Genomic DNA, 18,236 nt, shown 5'->3' with positions numbered 1-18,236 from the left:
TACATTCTAGGTTTTTTTATTCTCCTATTTTCCGGCTAACTTTATTTAATATGTTTGTGTAATTTTGTGGGAGTCTCTAAAATTTTGTCTCTCAAAGACTTCTTTGTAAGCAATACATATCCTGTTTTTTTTCTTTATGTCGTTAAAAAGAAAGCTCTATTAGGAACACCATCACACGCTGCAATAAAGCAGAATTGTTAAATTTATGGGTGAATAGATATTTTTGTCAAAAGTTTATTTGAATCCGCGAAGGAGGACTAGATTTGTAATAAGCGAGTAATTACTCATTGTAGCCGCATGGATGCGCTTGGGTGTGGACGCCAATGAGTAATTACTCCCTTATCATAATAACTTTTTTATGCACACCATCCTGAAGTTTCCTGTCTATCCGCGGTAAGAAAAAGAGTTAAGGGAAATGAAGAATAGGAAAGGAAAACGGAAGAGTATAAATATTATCGTGTATCCCTCAGCAGCTCCCTTCTTTACGCGTTCTTCGGCTTAACTGAAAAACAGAGAAAGAAACGACGATGCGCGGGCAGTTTCTCAAGCCGTGTTGCCAGCCTTGCTGCCCCCCCCCCCCCCCCCCCCTCCCGCGCCGTACCATGCAAGTGCAGCAGAGCGCGACGAAAGTTTACATAACGGCCGAGCGCGTCTCCTGAATTCCTAAAAATCTCCTCGGTTCATGGCGGAAGAGGAAGAAGAGACGCGACGCAGCGTCACCCGAGACGGCCGGCGCTGCGCCTGACGCAACGGTTTTGCGATGCTGCCGGTCCTCCTTCTTCCTCGACTGCCTGCACGCACACACTTGATGATGCTCGCTTTCTAGAGCTCTTGAGTCAACATATAACCCGCGCGCCAGGGGCTACTTTAGCGTGGAAAAGAAACCTCCGAATTGTTTATATTACATCTAACAACCTGCTCCTCCTTCGCCTGAGGATGGCGAGGCTCAGGAGCAGTGTGGGAGCCAGAGAGCAGCGATGTTTTTAAAGCGGAGTCGTCGCTGGGCGTACTGTATACACGCGAATTTAAGCATACTCTTTGTCTCTCTTGTTTTCTTGCTTTTTAAAGACGCTTATCCTAGAGTGCGGTGATTCACTTCGATAGAAAGGTTCCTTTCTATCCTTTTTGGAGACCCCCCGAAAACCTCCCTCCCCTGCAAGCGGTTAAAGAAACACTGTGGACAACTTCATGCAATTATTGTGTCGAGCAAAAACTGATTCTCGGGCATTTCCAGGCTGTGTTGGTGTTTGTCCGCTACCGAATTACGCATTTATCGGCCCGAAAGTTGGATTTAAAAATCTTCCCGCCAGTCGATTCAAACTTGTGACGTCATTACAGAAAAGGACGGGTTGGCACCGTTTTAACGTCATTGGCGGTGTAGAATATCCTCCGGGATTCTGGCTAGAAAATCAGTGTCGACGCACGCATTTTACTTACGAAATAGGCCGGTGATAGAGACACCTGTATTTTGTTGTTTCTTTTTCTTTTCTAGCTTATAATAGCTCCGTTTACGGTGAGAATAGAGAGGTTTAGCATACCGAAGACGTACTGGCGGAGACGTACACCGGTTTTACGTGCGAGAGGTGCGCATGAGCGGTGGCATGCATGCAGCCGTGTAGGACCACGGCGCGTGCGCAGCAGGCGTACGTAAAACCGGTATACGTCTCCGCTAGTAGGTTTCCAGTGTGCGGAATGTTCCTTATAGCACCTGTGATTTGAACGGGGTGCGCTATCGTCCCTTTAAGACATTTCTCTGGGCTCTGAACGAAAGAATCGGATGATTTAAACGACAAATTCAAAGATTTCTTCAAGGGCTACTGTTACAATCAACATAAACTGTTTTCGACAATTTATTTCATGCCTAAATTGCGAACCTGTAGCCCTATCGTTTTCTCTTTGTATACGTGTTCGGAGATCAAACATCAAGAAGGCAAGGTGGTTTCTTTAAAATCCGGGGGTGCTTAAATTCGCCGTAATACGGTACATATATACGTAGACGCCTGTTTCGTCATACTCGGCTTGGCCTCGCGTGAGCGTGCGTATCGCAACGTATACTCCTCGCCCGCATCCGCCGACGCAAGACTGCAGAGGGAGCTTATGGAGCCGAATCACGCGAGTCGTGGTCAAGCGCGATGCATTGTGTGAACTTTCGTGTCGCCGTCTCTGTCTCGGTCCATGTCCGGGGGCATCGTCCACGAGCTGCAGAGATTTAGTGTCGGTATGCTGTGTGTGTTCGGGTCGCTCGATGCCCATGTACCGATAGCAGATACGCGTTTTGTGGCAGGACGGGGGCCGGGAAATCTCGGATATGCGTTCGGAATTCTAGCACGGCAATATCTTAGGACCCTCCCTTCCCCACCCTCTCCCCTGCCCATGTTCCCCCTCCTGTGGTCGAATAAGGGATCGAAAGCTAAAAAATCCCAGAAGTTCAGTTTCGGACAGTTTGAAGAATTGATAAAGGTTCGAGTGAGACGCTTTTCTGTTTCTGCAAGCGTTTTTGCTATACATGTTCAAAATATTCAGAGAAAGAAATGAACTTTCGTATTGCTGCGAAAGCACTCATACGATCGTCAAAGACCGAGCAAAAATCTTGCCTGTGCATGTCGAATCTTGCTTGTGCATCGTGCTCGCGCATCGTTTGTTGTCTTAGCAACTGTGACGCCAAGCACCAAGAATTTGGCCCAGGCCGCCAGTCGAAATTTGACCTTAGAGGATTTGGACCAATATCGGTGTACAGTCATAATTGATTGTGCCCGATACAATGGCGAGCTTCAAATTTGGCTCGGGTAATTTCCAAAATTTGGCCGGAGCCACCCCCGAAATTTGACCTTGGCCGATTTGGACCAAATCGATGTCCAACCATAACTGAGTCTGCCAGAGACGATGGCGACCTCCAAATTTGGTCCGGTTCATTTGCAGAAATTTGGTCCTTGCCACCCCCGAAAAAAAATACAAGTTCACAGCTTTGAGATTTGCGCCATCTCGTTGCTATGGTGTCTCTTGTGGTGTCACCGTTTACGTCACCGCGCTTTCGCACCGTCACTTATCTGTTTCGGTGAGGTTAACTTCGGTAATCTTTTTTATTGTCGGATTCTACTCAAGAACTAAGCGGCTTTTTCCCGTGAAAAAGACTCCATTCCAGCCAATGGCGTCGGCCGTTTCTCATGAACCTGCTAGCGCGACAATGCACGGAGTCACGGATGAAAGGGGATAGTTCTCTTCTTCCTTGCTAGGAGATAGTCTTCTCTGCATTTCCACACCATTCCTTGCGTTATCACGCTAGCAGGTTCATGAGAATCAGCCGTCGCCATTGGCTGGAAGGGGATCCTTTGACAGGGAAAAGTCACTTCTATCTTGAGTTGTATCCGACTGTAGTGGCTCAGGCTTAGGCATGGCGTTGGTATGTTGACCTGGGTGGGACAGTTGCTTGAATTGTTTTTGTGTGGTAATGTTTTTTTTTTATTTTCCCCCTGTAAAAAACCTGCTACTCCTTCTCAGCTCGCTTCGAGCTGCACCAGCATTGTCATACCAATATTTTAATATTGATAGTTTACTCACTTTGGTACTAGCATTTCTATCTACCTAATCGAGACTGATGGCGGCATACGCCGACATTTCAAGAACGTATGCAAATTCATACACTCTAACAAGACCTGTTTCTGGGCTGGTTGGCTGATTCACTGAAGCTTACCTGCATCGTCTCATTTTTGTAGCTAAACAGCATAAAACGAGAGCAGGTTCAAGAAAGCACCTTTATTTTTTTTGTTAGCTTCGCATGACTAGATGAAAAACTCATAAATGGCTTTTTTTTCTTATGCTCCGAAAATACCACCGATGAAATTGGTCTGTCTGAAATGCTCATTTAATATCGAGAACTTGTAGCTTGTTTTTTCTATCAGCTTAGTAGCATAAAGAGGTCCTCATTACGCCCCCAGAACATCTTCAAGACGTTCATGACTCTGAACTTCTAGCCTCCAAGGGCTGAATCATCATCAAAGAATAAGATAAAGACTACGCAGTTGTCAACGTCCTAGAGCTTTTCAGTATTAACTATCGGTTAAGCAAAGTCATATTTACGGGTAGTTGGTAGTTATTCCACTCAAGATATATATTGGTGTCTGTTCAGTCATCCTGAGACAATGATGAATGGAGTCGTTTTTTTTTTTTTGTTACTTCTGTCCACACTTCTTATTCCTGCGTTAAGAGGCCTCTAATTACCTTGCGTGAATCGCCTGCCCGCCGCAGTGCTTCGTGTTCACATGACCAATGTGCTTTGTATTAGTTGTTGAAGTCTCGAGGAAATGGTAGGAACTCTTTGGAACAAGAACCCTGATAAAAGAGGGCCGATCATGCCAGCGCCGTGCTTTCCATACTATTCTTATGCGTTCGAAGAATTCGCGTTATTAAGTCTCTTTAATTGAATACGCATGTGGAACCTTCGTCATTCGCGTGACGTGCCTCCCTGTGTATACGGGGCCGTGTGAGCTGGTTCGGCGGCATTCATCAGCCGGCTAAGGGCAGGCCATTCTCACAGCCGGCGGCTCACACACGGTCTCGTTTCATTCACCCGTTCTTTCCGCGTGAGGAGTGAGTGACAGCGTGAGAAAGGACATGGCTCATCGACCGCCGAGTGCGAGAACCGACGACGGGAAGATTTTGCGGGGCTTTCTTGTCTCATCCTGCTGAAATAACTCAAACGAGCCGCCGCTTTTGGCAGTCGCCGTCTCCTTCGTCCGTTCACTGTGTTTATTTGTAATGCGAGAGCATTACAACCATCGTCGGGAAGAAAATGTGTCGTCAGAAGCGAAATTCGCTGATTGGCTGGAAGAACGTGACGTCACCAGACCGGAGCAATATAATTGGCTGGATCCTGTCGATATAGGCCAGCCTTTATTTGTACTGAAGTGTCCCTTTAAGCCCGAGGTACAAGGTGCAATGCGGCCACGCCACAACGACTATTACTCATCTCATTAACAGGACAGAGACAAAGCCCAGGCAATCAGTTAGGCGTTTACAGATTTCTTAGAACCAGGCAGGAACAGGCAGAAAATGTTCCACGATTGCTGACAGGAGCGTGTGTTAACCAGAGGGCGTTCAAGAAATTTTGCGAGTACAATTTCCTCAAAGGGAACAATCACTCAAGCGTACGCACATCAAGAATACGCAGCCAACAATATACGTAGAAAGAAATAATCTCCCCTTAAATCTTTGCTGTGGTGTTTAGCTTTCAGACCTCCTCCTGGATACGTATCTTTGAACAGCAAAATAATGTTGCCATCAACAATAGCTTTGAAACTTTGAGTGGCTTGCGCAGTAACGCGAAGACGCCAGTATATTACGCAATCAAGACGCGGCCTCGCTGACTGAGTTCCAGACACCTCAGTGTTCTGGTGTGGTTTCGTGTGTCAGGCGTGTGTAATATGCAGTGAAACACTCAAGGATGTAGTCAGACGCTGCAAGATGAAGGGGCTGTAAGATTCTGCAGCATGCTGTACGATGCGGTAACATGCAGTTACATGTACGATCCAGTAAGGTGCAATAAGGTGCTATAACATAATGATGCGCTCCTCCTGTGTTCATAGCGAAGATCTTCACAGCATTTCAAAAAATGAAACAACCGCACTGACAACTTCTTCCGGAGCCCTTCACTACGGCGTCTCTCACAGCCTGAGTCACTTTGGGACGTTAAAACCCACAAGCCGAGCCAAACCAACATCTTGCGCTAAAAAGAAATGATACAGAAAGATGCGGTAAGATGCAGCAAGATCCGGTGAGATAACTGAACACCCACTGCGTCTAGCTATGCGACTAAAGTAGTGATTGAGTTCGCGAACTATAGGGTACATGAATGTCCACCTAGGTCTTCTGATACTGAACGACTGTCGCCAACCTTCCCTCTCCCTATGTAGCCAAGCTGGCATTGCCTGCTTAATTTTCCCGTTTTTCATTTTTTATTTCCTCTCTCTCCACGAGTTGATTGAAACATCGGTTGTGTTAAAGCGTTATCCCAGTGTCGTTCTTTGCTTGTATGCGCGTTCCGTTCATGTTAGTTTTCTCTGTCTCCAATTGCGAATTAACCTAATTAACTGGCTCATCAAGCTATACTTCTTTAATCGTGCTCGAAATTGTCCGGACCCCTTCACTACGGCGCCCCTCAGAGCCTGCAGCGCTTTGGGACGTTAAACCCCAATAAACCGTAACACTGTCTACTTCGATACCATATCGCCGGCGCTCGAAAGCAGCAGCTGGCAGCTTTCGGAAGAACTTCCGGTCCCCGTGACGTAAGAGAAGTGAGGACAGCACCCTCTCGAGACACACGCACCCTCGTCCACGGCGCGGCGGCGTTTCCAAGGCGCGCTCGAAATTTGAATGTCACGGTCATGGGAGCGAGTCTGAATGCGGGTTTCCTTCTCCTTTTACCTCTCGAGCCGCATTGTGTGTGTTTGGGAAAAAGGCGTGCTTGAGGCGGCGTGCGAAGCACGGGTTTCGCCGGCCACTGCCCGGCACCCTCGGCTGATTTCGGTTTCGTGAGTCGGCTCCCCCCCGTGGATGCTCCGACGGAAGGCGGCAATCCGCCCGCGGTTGCTCGTGTATGCGAGAAGCCAAACAAGCCAGCGTCGGCGACGGCTGCGGGCGAAAAGGAAGTTCCTTGGTGGTCCGCTCGAGGGCGTGCGCTGCGAAGCTGAGAAGAGCGTAATTGCCGGCGAAAGCTCTGGCACATAACTGCCAGCTTTGTGGCATTTGTTTGTTTGTTTTGTTTATTTGCTTAGTCATTCCCGTATCTCCGTGGTCCAGGGAACGTTAGAGAAGCGCGTCTGCGTTCTTTTAGAGCGGCCCCACCAGATGACGATGACGAAAACCAAGTGAATATTTTAAGCGAAAGAAAAGAGATTAAACCCTATCATAAGCAGCACTCTTAAATACCTAAATACCAAGCTTAAAAGGTGCTGTGGAAGCCATAGCGACTGTAGAGGTGGTGCTTGCATTCGTTTCTGGTCTTTGGAATGAAATTATTAGATAACAGATCAGGGTAACAGTGTGGTGTTGGTGAGTGGGAGATGGCGCGTGTGCGGGGCGATTAAGCAGCGCATCATTTGGGTAATTATTACGAGGGTTGACTTCATGCAGTATCATCCTCCAGCGTTTTAAAAGGCGAGTGAGGTTAAGTGTGGACGTTATTAATTAAACCGCGGCAATCATCAATAATATCAGCAGTGTCCAGGTTCTTGTAAGGGGCGTGATACTTTCTACAAATTCGTGCATCTGGTATAATCACGTCAGTTATCCGGTATAGCCACTCCGGCAGACTGGAAACCGTTCGGTCAGGTGTCACCTAGCCCTGTATTCAGAAGCTGAAAGCCCCAATAATAGCTCCACTATTTATGTTGCATTAGGAGCTGAAGGTTTAGGATCAGGCTGAACACAGCACGATATTGGAGAGAGGTGACATGACGTGGAACGAGGGGTCTCGACAGTGACAAGTTTATGTGTCATCGTTTTTCACGTTTTATTGTTTTTGATGTCTTCTTATTACGCCACCCTCACCTCACATTTTCACTCTCCTAGTCTCTGTATTTTCCCCTTTACAAGTGTGCGCTAGGAGGCCAGAAACAAAACTTCGGCAAACAAAACTCGGCAAAACTTCGTTTTTATTTTTTTTTTCTTAACGTAGCGACATTGCCAGGTCAGTGACGCGTGTTTGTTTTAGAGCTCACTAGTCTGAATCTTCTCGGTACGCACCCAACTTCTTTCGGTCTAGTCAGCTTCTCATGCGGGCGCACATAACTCCAAATGCCTGCCAGTTTGTCTCGTCCACTCCTGGGACCTTGTTAAGGTGTTAAGGTCAGAGACTTCTTCTGGAGGTTACTAGTCGCCGCTTTTTCTTCTTTTTTTTTTGCGCCAAGCGTTATATCTATCCAACCTTGTCGGTGTGAAACGCTCGTACGACGGCAAAACTCAAATAGACTGATCACTTTCTCTTTTTAGTGACTTAGCGCAGGTCAGTGTCGTAGCTCTGTTTTAGAGGTTACTGGTCTCAGACTCACCCGCTGAGAACACATAACTCAGAACAATCAGGCCCGCGACAACATGCGGGTCCGGCTAACCAGAATTACTCACCGCGTTAGCCCCGCCTATTTCATTTATTTATTTGTTTGTTTTCTCACTTGTTTCTTCCTGTGTGTCCGCGTCAGCAGCAATAAATTCTCGATTCGTTCTCGTGCGCAGAACCTGGGCCAGTTCTCGACCGACATCGTGATTCAGCACCACGACATGATCGTGACCAACCAGGACCTGGGCCTGTCGGTCCACTGCCAGTACGACCTCGCCAACCGGAGCGTCTCGAACGGGGTGCAGCTGGAAGTCGACGGGTGAGCCCCGGAGTCGTTTGTCACCCACTCTAACGCACTCTTCCTCTCCGCCTCCTGGGAGAAGAGAGAGAGATAGCTTCTTCGCTCATACGTTCACGATGGCTCCCGGGCAGTCGCGCACTTCGTCTTTTTTGGCCCCCTACGCCGAAGACGCCGCGGTTGCCAGACTGTCGGACCAGGCACGGGACGTGTGTGCGGGACGTGAAGCTACGAGTCTGTGCGCTACGAGCTATGCGGGCAGTTGCTGACGACGTAAATTATCGATCACGTACTGCTTTCCCTTTCTTCCGTTCAAACACAGCTGAAGGGCTGCTGGCTTGCTTGCTTGCTTCTTCCTTCCTTTCTTCCTTTCTTTCTTCCTTTCTTTCTTTCTTTCTTTCTTTCTTTCCTTCTTTCTTTCTTTCTTTCTTTCTTTCTTTCTTTCTTTCTTTCTTTCTTTCTTTCTTTCTTTCTTTCTTTCTTCCTTTCTTTCTTTCTTTCTTTCTTTCTTTCTTTCTGTCCTTCTTTCTTTTTTCTTCTTTTCTTCCTTACTTCCTTCCTTCCCTTCTTTCTTCCTTTCTTTCTCTCTTTCTTTCCTTCTTTCTTTCCTTTTTTATTTATTTATTTATTATCAATACCTCAAATGCCCCAGGAATGGGGTATTACATGAGGGATGGGCTGAATGTTTCACTAATGAGAGATTGGATGGCAGCCTTGAAGTGCAGTGGATCGGAGTGGTGCACGGAGTCGATTGGCAGGCTGTTCCAGTCTCGAGCAGTTTGCTCGAGAAGGACTTTCTGTCCTTCTTCCTTTCCTTCTTTCTTTCTTCCTATCTTTCTTTCCATCTTTATTTTTTCTGTATAGACTATTACAACGCTAAACGCGCATCGTAAAATGCTTCCCTCGGTTAAATCGCGCTGAAATTTGGCGCAGAGATGGCATACGACAGTCTTGCTTTTTCAATACCACGTTTGGATGACGTACACTCCCCGTCAAAAGTATAGAACCCAAGGGGTTTTCTTGCAAGGCCTTCAGCGTGCCTGGATATGCCTACTCAGCGACCGTAATTTCTCGAACGATAAATAGCTTCGTGTCCTGAATCCTCCCATGCTTTGGATTGCCAGTTGTTCTAGGCAGCCCCGCTAAACAGCTTAGAAGCGAACCCCTTGGGCTGTATAATTTTTACGGGGGCTGCACTTACCTGATTTGACGAGAATTAGTTATAAATCCGCGTGGTCTGCGGCCTTGGTGACCCCCATAACAAGCAGCTTTCGCAAGGTGCGTGTTTAGCGTTGCAACAGTCTGTACATAAGAGCGATGCGAGTCAGGTCATCGAGTCGTTGAGGCAGCAACTCTCTGGTAGTGTGCACGTGCTGTATTGCCGCTACGAATAGACACTACAAAGATTCGCGGCAATATATACGGTCGCACTCTGAGGCGCGGCGGGGTGGCAATCCTTGAGAACCGGTGTAGAAAATCGGAGAAGTGCTTTGTTTTGCACCCTGAGATTCATTTGTTTCGGCTTGAGGAGGGCCTCCGGAGACAAAAGAAACTTAAGCGAGGCACTGAAGTCAGTCCGGAGCGTGAAAGGGAGAACGCCACCACGCGAGAGGGGGAACCGGACACGTTTTTTTTCTCTGATATTTTTCGAGTTGTCGTGATTTTAATTCGTTTAGTCAACATAGAAGTACAGTCGGGGACAAAAGTCTCCGGACCACGTGTTCCTCTAACGAAGCCGATAGCTCTGCTATTAGTCGGCGGCTGGGGACCACACTTGTGGAGGTAAAAGTTAATTTTTTGTTCTTTCATCTCCCCACGTGCGGTCTCCAGCCGCTGTCTCATAGTAGAGCTATAAGCTTCGTTTGAGGAACACGTGGTCCGGAGACTTTTGTCCCTGTCTGTACATTTGATTGCAGGAAGGCCGACAGGTTCATAGTGCTTTGCGAGAGGCAGGATGTATAAGCCGTGGGAACTTGCAAACAGTGGTGTCTACAGAGGAAAAAAAAAGCACTAAATGAAAAAAAAATAATGGAGGGTAGGAGCGAAGGCAAAGCATTCCTGTGCACGTCGCAAAACATCCGGCCTTTTTTTTGTTTGTTTGTTTGAAGAGAAAGAGGAATGGAGAAGGGCGGTGCGGACTAATTCGCAATGCACGTTCAGCCGTGGGAACGTGTCGGCTGCTGTATAAGAGCGATGTGCGTAAAGCCTCGTCGAAGAGCAGATCGCTGAAAACTAATGCATAACTAGGCGTGCCTCGATATGAGACTTGTTGACCCCAGAGCGCAGTGAAACACATGTCGTGGGCCAATGAGATGCGTCCTCGTGATTCTGGTATGCCAGTTTAGGCTGGTATGTACCGTGTTGCCTATAGACTGGGGTCGATATACTGTCGAACCTCGTTATAACGAAACGGTTGCTCACTGAAGTTTGGTTTGTCTCCGGTTCCCCTTGGAAGCGTGGTTAACACGGGCTATAACGAAGCTTCGGCTATATCGAAGTAATCGCTGGACCTCGTCAACTTCTTTATAACAAGGTGTGTTTTCATTTTAAGGCCGCCTTATATCACGTAATGCGGACAGAACCATAACACGGCTAGGCGACCGGTCTCTTCACAGTTTACTTCGCGGGATGCGGTACTGTTTAGTGGAGAAGAGGGGAAGATTGAAATATTCGTTGAGAAAGTGTAGAGGTCTGCTCAACCAGTGGAAAACGGTTGCGCCATCACCTTCGTGCTGGCACATCAGTGAAACAACTTTTAAATAAATTGACCGAGCCGAGCGTAGTAGCAAATCGTAGCATCAGATATCGTGCAACAAAAAGTAGACTTCTCTGCACTACAACTATGTTGTAAGGTTCCAGTACCCCCCAACCCAGTAGTCGATTCTTTTGTCGCTCAACGAGCAGTCGATAGCAGACGAGCAGCGTCGATAGTGTATATCGAGCTCAGTGGCAAATGAACGACTAAAAAAACCTCTATACGTCTTCTTGAATTCATGGTCAGCACTGCGTGGCCGATGTACATAATCAAAGCGACGGAAAACGGGACACGGAACGCAGGAGGCGACGGCAGATAGCTCCAATACAGGAGGGCTAGAAGCAATCGCAAGCTTATTTAATTCAGACGCATTGAATCCAGTTTAGTCAATCAATCAATAATTGATTGGTTTTATGGGGTTTAACGTCCCAAAGCGACTCAGGCTATGAGAGACGCCGTAGTGAAGGGCCCGGGAAATTTCGACCACCTGGGGTTCTTTAACATGCACTGACATCGCACAGTACACGGGCCTCTATAATCTCTCCTCCAAAGAAATTCGACCGCTGCGGCCAAGATCGAACCCGCGTCTTTTGGGTCAGCAGCCGAGCACCATAACCACTGTGCCACGGCGGCGGCCAACCAATAATTGAATCAAGAAATTGTTCAGACATTTTAAACGTGTGTCAATGGACCCGGTAATTATATTTTTCTCCCTTTTCTTTCGTTATGTGCGCTTTACTGCAATAGCGCATGCAGTTCGTGAGGGGTTGTCTCATTGTCGCGTTTGTGGAGAAAGAGCAAGGGGTTACACAGCGAACGAGGAAAGGTGGCAGCGACCAAGACGCTAAAAGGCAGGCAGAGAGAGAGGGGTGGGGGAGGGGGGGGGGGGGGGAGAGGTCGTCATGCCAGCAACGACGATGAAGCCCCTCGAGGCGTGGCGCCCGGCACGCCGCGACGGCATGCCTCGTCTCGGGAGAGGTCCCGCTGGCGCGAGCGGTCGGGTCGTGCGTCACAGGCTCCTGCACCCACGCCGCCTGCGGCGAGAGGGAAAGGGCGAAAGAAAGCAACGCGAAACAAAACGGAAAACGAAACTATAAACTCTTCCGCCGCGCAGCTGCGGGCAAGGGGAGGGACAGAGAAGGGGGCGACCGCTCAGAACTGTGCGGGCCGTGACCACGTGACCTTGCGTGCGGCACGCCCCCCCCCATACCAATCCCCCAGGTTTTCACGCGGCAAGAGATATCTCTCGCGCATCAAGCCAGTTCGGTGTATGAGGGACAGTGCCAGGCGTCGGGCTTCGCTGACTTGGTTCATCGGGTCTTTCTGAAGAACAGACAACATCGAATGAGTTGGATATCTCCCACTCGTCGCTGCTGCTTTGAAGGTCCATAAACTTCACTTTGTACATTTTTAAGAGCCGGTTTAACCATTTCCCGTGTTCCCTTTAAGTATATCACGTACTGTACATTGCATGCAGCCTCCTGGGATGGTATTCGATTTGCAGTCCGTTTTCATGCGATGGTGGTAAAGTCACCACACATAAAGAGAGCAACGTGGCTTACAGAACATCCCCGAGCTGACATAATGCAGCCGAAATTAAAAAGGAGGCATGTATATGTACTATGCAACGTAGAAGACTTGTTGGGTTGAGTAGCCGCTGGAGGTAGAAAGGTGGAGCGGTTAGGAGGCTTGTGAATATAGGATAGCTGCGGTGGCCTCGAGGCAGAGGTAAATGGAGCGAGATTTTAGAAGCCTTAGCTCAAAATCGGACTTGCGCATCGGCCGCAGTTTCTACGGCTCAGCTTCGGATCTTCGGCCCAGCTTCGGATCTTCGGCCCAGCTTCGGCCCAGCTTCGGATCGGATTCGCAAACCAATCCGATAGCTCTATTGTTAGCCCCTGGTTGGTGACTGCACTTTTGGAGGTGCAAATCGAAATCCACTTCTCTCATATCCACAAGTGTGGACTCCAGCCGGCGACTAATAATAGAGCTATCAGTTTGATTTGCGAATCACGCGGCCCAGAGACTTCTGGCCCCGACTCTACATCCAAAGACAAAAAATGGTAGGGTTTTAGCGTAGTTAAAGCTTGTAGATGTGCGAAAGGATGTGTTAGCCTGGTTCGCTCATGATTTCGCTTTGCTGGGTCGTCGGCATGTCTCACGACGATATTAGTTCGATGGTAGTATTAGTTTATGAAGACGCCGGCATGGTATGCACAGCGCGAGACTGTGTATATTAGTTGTGTAGTAGTATTAATTGATAAAGACGAAGATGTGCAATGCACAGCTAGAAAGTGCGTTGCAGTTTAGCACGAAGCGTGATCGGCTGCGGTGATAGCATAGTCAACAGACAATGAAGGAAAAAGAAAGCGGCGATAGCATAGTGGTCTCGTGCAGCAGCCAGCGAAGCTGATCGGGTCACGTCGTCGCGGGTTCGAATTCGCGTCGCAGCAATACTTATTTTATTTATTTATGGTTTGCCCAAGGTCATCTCAAGGTTAAGCATCGCATAAACCAGCTCTACCTCATACTTCCTTACACTGCCTCATAAAGCACTACCTCATGCTGTAGCGCTTTACCACTAAAAAAAAACTTCGTTCATTCAGCAAAATAAAATCAACCCCCAGCCCTCGCTCGACTACACTGCACTGGACGGCGTCTCCCGAGGTCCCGCCGGCCGCAAGCGGTGGGGTCGTGCGTCACAGGCGCGTGCGCCCACGCAACCGCTGCTCTTACGTCGCCAAAAAAATATACAAAAAAGAAGCGAAAGAAGGCAGAGAACCTGTCGCCACAACAATGCGCGGAAAAGACGAAGCAGGCGCACAGCGCTGTGGCGGCGGCAGTGGCCCGGACAACCAGCGGGCCTTCTCCTTTCGCGCGTTTAGCCGCCAGGAAAAACGCCGGGGATAATAGAAAGCGTGGAGGGTGCGTGCGTTCCTGCTCTCCTGTGTTCGTGCGTGCGTGCGTGCGTGCGTGCGTGCGTGCGTGCGTGCGTGCGTGCGATGCGACCCGACGAACGCGGCGTCGTCGGAAGGCGCTGGTATAGGAACGGCGGCAGCAGTGCGGCTGCTAGCTCCGCAGCAGGAAGCGCTGCTAGAGTTGGGGTGTGAATGGTAGAGTCACACGGAGGGCAGAAAGTATATATATATATATATATATATATATAATAAAGCGGCAGACAGGCCGTCACCCGTAGTGGCTGTGAATGACGGCGTGCACTGCAAGGCGAGCAGAAATTGAAAAAAAAATAAATAAGAAAGACAGAAGGGGATTGGACGAACTCTCAAAATGAAACTGTCGAGCGAGACTGACGAGTTCGTCACGAAACAGTGTGTCTGTGAAATTTTTAAAAAAGAATAAAGAAGGAAGGAGCGAAGGTAAAGGAGATGGAAAAAGCAGCGAGTAGACAGCGAATGATTGCGTCGTTCCGTCGACACCCCGAGGACGTGTACGTAGCACCGAGAAAAAGGTGACGTCTTGTACCAAAGAGCGAAACATGGTGCATGACAACGATCGTAAGCTGGAAATCTGTCGGGTTAGAAATAAAATAGATCTGAAAAAGTGAACTTCGACTCCTGGGAGATCTTACGCGAAAATGGCAGGAGGAATTTCGGGGTGATTTCGTTTCGAGGACGATCGAAAGAAAGAGAGTAATTGAAGGAGAAGTGTCGTACAAGAACACGAACACGTCCGAATAGTACGATTTAGGACTTTACGAAATTATCGTTTAATAAGGAATTACTCGCGCAATATTTTGAGGGCTATTTTCTAAAGGTTGTGGCGCATCCCGTACAGCGAGGGGCGTAACGTAAAATTAAGGCCGGAAAATCGTGAGTTTGTTGTACCTCCCCAAAATAGGTAAGAAAAAATAAAACCCGCAATAAACCACTGATTTAAGCTTATGCTGAGACATTCCAGTTGAAGGCGTAATAATGCAACTATAACAAAATATAACAACCAAGCTAGCCAGTGGCTGGTTTGTGGTTTTAGCCAGTGTTGTGGCGAATTATCTGCCTCCAGTTGACACTAGGTGTCATGAAAACTGGGTCTGGAAAGGGCAGAAATAACCTTTGGTGCATGGAGTTGTACGAAATTATGATGTATGCCGGTAACAAAAGAAGAAGACCAGGGAAAAAAAGTTAAATTGATAACAGTGTGCAGAGAGTTATACGAAGGAGAACACTTGAGACTCAGACTCGCGTTAATGATGTCCAGGCGAAAACAAGGAGCGGAAAATTAACTTGTACAGTGCTTGCAATGCTAGGAACAAATAGTCACTATTCCCATGGGTAGTTTGGTTTATTCCAAGATAGAGCAGGTGTTGCAGAAGTCGGCAATCAGTCAGGCGGAGAGATGAGATGACGAGAGCTGCTGGGGATAAAATAACAACGGTGATCGCCAAAGAGAGATAACCCGAGGTCCATTGGAGAGACCTTTTTCTACAGTGGGCGTAATCAGGCTGACGACGATGATTACGGCGGTGATCGAATAGTAGCAGATGGGGCGCGTCCGTGAACGATTCGAAACTTTTTGTTTCACGTTATCGCAACGACGACTTTTCGGAGTTGGATTTAAAGCTGCATGATGGCGTAATGTCAAAAGCTGTTCCATAACGCTTGGATCAAAAGGAGCAACACTTTGTTAAACCGTGCCGCAGACAAACGTTTGGAACTCCCCCATTAGCTTTCACATTCGCTCAACGTTTCAAAAAGTCTACATTGCAACAATTAATTCCTTCTAGCTTTCTTCACGTCCTGTTCCTTGTTACGCAGTTCCCGGTTACTTTAGCTCCCTGCCGACTGTTTTCATACGCAATTACTGTCAACGTTAATTAATAATTTTGGCTCTCCTTTCGTTACGCACCGCTCTAGCGACTTCATTTTCGTCTTTCAGAACGACGACAGAAACCCGGAGAATGTTTATGTCTGAGAACGTAATGCGTGTTGCCTTGATACTTTTCTCGGTGTACACGTGAAAAATGAAGATCTAGAGTGTCTTCACGTTCCTCATATTCACAGCAATCCAGTATATGGAAGAGAACAGAAAATAGGAAGACGGAGAGTCAGCCATTGTCTTTCTTGTATGCGGTGTTATCTTAGAACGGTTTCATAGCATCTTTCGCAGTACACTGGTAGCCAGGTGCTGAAATATGGTACCAACACGCGAAATAAAAAAAAAAAACGTTCACAGTGCTTCCGCATTGCGCACCGTCTGGCAATGGACGCAGAAGGAACAAAATCTGTGCAAATACAATCATCTTTCCCTTGCTGACCATTCCTTCGCATGGATAACAGACTAACAGCATGCATAGACTCATCGTGAGGGCTGCTAATTTTGCACTCTCTCTCTCTCATTGCTTCTCTCTCTACAACGACGAAAAGAATCTGGTTTGGTTTGGTTTGGTTTGGTTTGGTTTTATGGGGTTTAACGTCCCAAAGCGACTAAGGCTATGAGAGACGCCGTGGTGAAGGGCTCCGAAAATTTCGACCACCTGGGGTTCTTTAACGTGCACTGACATCGCACAGTACATGGGCCTCCAGAATTTCTCCTTCAAAGAAATTCAACCGGTGCGGCCGGGATCGAACCCGCGTATTTCGGGTCAGCAGCCGAGCGCCCTAACCACTGAGCCACCGCGGCGGGGCACGAAAATAATCTAGGAAATCAGAAGTTTCTGCATACTGGCCATCTTTTCTGATGCGAAAAATACGACACAGCCGGTCTAAAAAAATACGACAAAATTTTTTGTCGTCATGTCGTTACGACAGATTTTTCTGTGGTACTGCGGAGTTGTCTGTTGTCGCGACATAACGGGCTGCGTCGTTACGACAGGAGACTGCACAGTACTACAGAAAATCCTGCTGTTCCGACAAAGATTTCTGTCGTCAGGTTCCAAAATACTACACAAAAATCTGCTGTGAAAACAAAAAAAAAATCTGTTGTGTTCTGTTAGTTCAATAGAGGTACTAGTACAAAGCGATAAGAATTAAGATTATATGAACCATCTCATCAACGTCGCCATTGGCCTCTTATCCTTCAAGCGTAACGGGGCCAAAACGTTCACTTATATAACGTTCAATCAACGGCCCTAACCAAAACCACAGCATAGCAGCAGACGATGCGATGGAATATCATTCACTGCGACTTCATTTTGCGCCGTTTTTATTTCATATTAGTAACACTCACCACGTAGGTCAAGAACGTGCGATGAACCCAAGATTCATCGCCACGTACTGACGACAGGGTGCTCGCATTAGCACTGCTCTGCAGTGTAGCGCAGATAGCATCCACTCAGAAGGCGCATTGCTCATTCCGGTCCCGACGCGAGAAAAATAAATGTGGCAGGATGTCTTTCTCTTCGCCACCTCACCGGCTTTTCCGCCTCTTTCCCCTTTTCACCACGAGAGAGAGAGAGAGAGATGTGCAGTGTAAAACAGCGTGTAGTATCACGCCTGAAGGCGTCATTGCCTCGCGTGCCTGTTACGAGGCGCGCTGGCCGTGACTGCAGCGGTCAGCCGCGGGGATTCCGGGTTGTCCCCTTGTCTGACTGCTGCTGCCCTCGCGCGCTCTTCTATTCAACGCTCCCACCCCCCTCTTAACCTTCTATGCCTGCTTGGTCACGCTCTCGTCGGCGGTCATTTAGGTGGGCTGGACGGAAAAGAAGCAACGTAACCACTCACGGGCAACACTATTCAACGTCAGCAGATGCGCTTTCGTGGCGCTGGCTTTTTTGTAGCGGGTTCACGCCTATGAGGTGGTTCTTCCACACACTAGGGGGCGTATGTGTCTTTTGGAAACACCGTTTTCTGGTTGGCAATGTGCGACCACACGCAAGCATCTTGACCTCAGTTCTTTTGCGGTTTTGCACAGCAATGTGGAGGTTTGGGCAGTGTTGTGAGAAATTTCACAGGCGGAACAATTTCTAGGACCTTGAGTGGGAATACGTTAAGAAGTCAAATGAAGCAAGGTCAACGATATTTTGATGGTTAACACATTTCCGCTGTGCTGTTCGAAACATTACGATGTTTATGCTAAAACTGAACGTTTGCATTGTGCAGGTTGAAGAGCGTATGGTATTCAGGTCAACCCGAAGACATGTTGCTGGGCTAGGCGCCAAATAGCCTGTGAGACAGTTT

The 18,236-nt window shown here is 47.9% G+C and overlaps 1 protein-coding gene across 1 annotated transcript in view; it reads left to right on the top strand.

Annotated features, from left to right (window-relative positions):
• LOC149365963 (uncharacterized) overlaps positions 1-18,236 on the top strand; it is a 103,020-nt gene that overhangs the window by 41,930 nt on the left and 42,854 nt on the right. Inside the window, exon 6 of the mRNA XM_089549101.1 lies at positions 8,227-8,369. Coding sequence (XP_089405227.1) covers positions 8,227-8,369 — 143 coding nt within the window. The remainder of the gene's footprint in view (positions 1-8,226; positions 8,370-18,236) is intronic.

Source organism: Amblyomma mixtum, chromosome 1 (genome assembly GCF_055824585.1).
Source record: "Amblyomma mixtum isolate Tamu chromosome 1, ASM5582458v1, whole genome shotgun sequence".
Lineage (NCBI taxonomy): Eukaryota > Metazoa > Arthropoda > Arachnida > Ixodida > Ixodidae > Amblyomma > Amblyomma mixtum.
The sequence above is the reverse complement of the archived record's forward strand: the minus strand, read 5'-3'. Positions and strand labels throughout refer to the sequence as shown.